Genomic DNA, 2,500 nt, shown 5'->3' with positions numbered 1-2,500 from the left:
TGGGACTCGCTGACAGGTGTGCAGGTCAGTTGAACTCGTTCCTCATTTTTACTGGAACTCATTGCCGGCCAGCATTAAAGCGGTCTCTTCACAATACCCTTTTTATTTTAGTCTGTTTAAAGTTTATTTGAAATCTGACCAGGATCCTGTAAATAAAAGACTTGCTTTTCCATGTTTATTTCTGTTTGTTTGTTTTCTATTTATTTTAATAATGTTATTTCTATCCTGGTTAAATAAATTGACATTTTTAAGGATGCCCTATGAGTGAGCAGCTTTAACAATTCAAACAGGCAAGCTCTCTGGCTAACGGCTGCTCCGCTCCCCACCTCTGATCTTGTTGGTGACGTGCTCCTTGGAGGTGATGATCTGGTCCATGTCTGTGCGTATTGAACTCTCCAGCGGGGGGCGCCCTGCTTCACAGCGCTGCACCACGGCCTCATACTGAGCCTGGCACTGCGTCTGTACTATCTGGTACACAGCGTCTGAGACCTGAAACAACAGGGGGCGCTGTTACTGAAGGACAGCGCAATGCTTTTAGTTGGCTCAGGGTTCAGTTTCGCTCACCTGTAGATTCCTACTGTAAATTCTCAACGCATACACATTCTTACCAGCGTTGCACTGGAGGACATTCTCCCCCAAGAGTAACTTTAGGAAAGGAAAGAAAGCGATGGGACTGGAGAGAGAGAGAATGGAAAACTGATGAGGTACGGAAGAGGTTTTGTTCTCGCCTCACCAGTATCCAGTGCCTCTGTCTCTCCTGAGCTTTGCCCTTCAGTCTGGGGCTGATCATATTCCTCAGCTCAGGGTGCAGCTCCTCCATCACCAGGTTCGACAGAATCTGCAGACACAGAGAAACCGATACAAGGTGTCAGCGCTGCTGTATAACACACTGACACACACACACACACTGACGCACGCACGCACGCACACACACACACACACACACACACGAGACACGCTTTCTGATCACAGGCCAAACAGTTGTGGTATTCTCCAGTGGCTTGAGATTTTGACCTCAGGCACAAATCTGTGACGAGGGGCTCATGCAAAAGTCATGCAATTCGGAGCTTTGTGGTTTGAATCCTGGTTGCACAGAGTTGCTGGTCTCTGCATTACACTGGACTTGGCTCCAATGGGATATGGAGGAAAACTGGGTGGAGTTAATTCAGCACACTGTGCTTCATGGACCCCTACTGCTCCAGGCAGAGGCGTCACAGGCAGGGCCCTTGGCTTGGTTTTGGGGGTGCAGACAGAGGATTGGCTAGACAGAGGGAATGTACAATTTCAAATTGGGCAGGAAAACAAGGGTGAAAAAAACAAAACAAAACAAATACATTTAAAAAACAATATCACAGAACAGGGATTGCCATGTGACTAATGTACCGTGGGGTTCAACATTTTACTGTGGGAGAACTTTGAACACTACAAATCCTTCAATAAAAAAAAAACCCCAAGGTACTGTCGAACACAGAAACTTTATCCAGGAGGTGACATCACAACCAACCGAGACGCCACCACACCCTTTCTGCACGTGGAGAAGTGGAAAAAACCAACTACAACAGCAGCAAACAGCCTGTGATACCCGCATCCTGGTAATTATGTGAAAAAGCAACACTGCCGAGCGTAGACTAGTCACTGTGAACACTGCTGAGCGCTCAGCTCCAACAGGGCTTTGATTGTTCCAGTTCAGAGGGAAGATCTGCTGCACTGGGAGCTGCCTGTGTCCCCCTTGTAAAAGGCTCTTTCTTCTCTCCTGGCTTGTTGGATTTTGGGAACACCACCCTGGGCACAAACAGCCCTTCACATGACCCAGCCAAGGACAGCTGATGAACCACAGCCTCCAAACTGCTCCAGACTGGGAAGCAGCTGTCTTAAAGGGGCAGCACCGCACTTCAAGCTTGCTACAGTAGCATCTCCCTCCCTTTCAGCTTATATAGGGGCCGGAGGGGTTAAGCAACGAGAGTTCCTTTAAGAGTGGTCAGCCGGCACTAACCTAGTCCAGCCTCTGACCTCACAGAGATCCAGTCACTGCCCTGCCTGCTCAGATCCGGTCCTGCCAGCTCACTCTCTCTGGATTAGCTCATCAGTGGCTGACCTGACCCATGACTGCACAGCTTTTAAAAGCCACATCCACCCCCCCCCATGACCCTCTCAAAAACAGAAGAGATGACTAATGTTGAAAAAATGAATATCAAGGATTATCTGTTCAGTTTGCCTCGAGTGCATTAGTCACTTAGAGCTTAGTGCCTGTCTCCTGATGTTAACAGATACCAAGAGAAATCCAGCGTTTGTGCAAGTCTCTTAATAACTACATAAAGAGAGCTTGTCTAACAGTATTTGCATTGCCCAGAAGTTTCACTGTCTTGTTATGTATTTCAGAGGCTGGTGCAGGGTTTACATTGAAGCTGAAAAGCTCAGGAGTTCCAGGGAAGGTACAAGGTTTAGTTTAGTTTGCTATGAAACACTCAATCAGGCTGGATTTAGGAAAAAAGTCAAAGAG

At 47.5% G+C, this 2,500-nt stretch overlaps 1 protein-coding gene across 2 annotated transcripts in view; it reads right to left on the bottom strand.

Moving 5' to 3' along the window:
• Nucleotides 1–223: 223 nt before the first annotated feature.
• The window catches only part of LOC121306710 (protein Niban 2-like), a 30,466-nt gene continuing 28,189 nt past the window's right edge, over nt 224–2,500 (bottom strand). Inside the window, exons 7-8 of one of the 2 annotated variants that reach the window (XM_041238586.1) lie at nt 734–838; nt 224–489 (exon numbers count right to left, since the gene is read on the bottom strand). In XM_041238586.1, coding sequence (XP_041094520.1) covers nt 304–489; nt 734–838 — 291 coding nt within the window. In that variant the 3' untranslated portion in view covers nt 224–303. The remainder of the gene's footprint in view (nt 490–733; nt 839–2,500) is intronic. The other variant, XM_041238587.1, reaches the window with a different exon arrangement.

This window comes from Polyodon spathula, chromosome 49 (genome assembly GCF_017654505.1).
Source record: "Polyodon spathula isolate WHYD16114869_AA chromosome 49, ASM1765450v1, whole genome shotgun sequence".
Taxonomy (NCBI): Eukaryota; Metazoa; Chordata; class Actinopteri; order Acipenseriformes; family Polyodontidae; genus Polyodon; species Polyodon spathula.
Note: the sequence above shows the minus strand (reverse complement) of the source record. Positions and strands in the feature narration are given on the sequence as shown.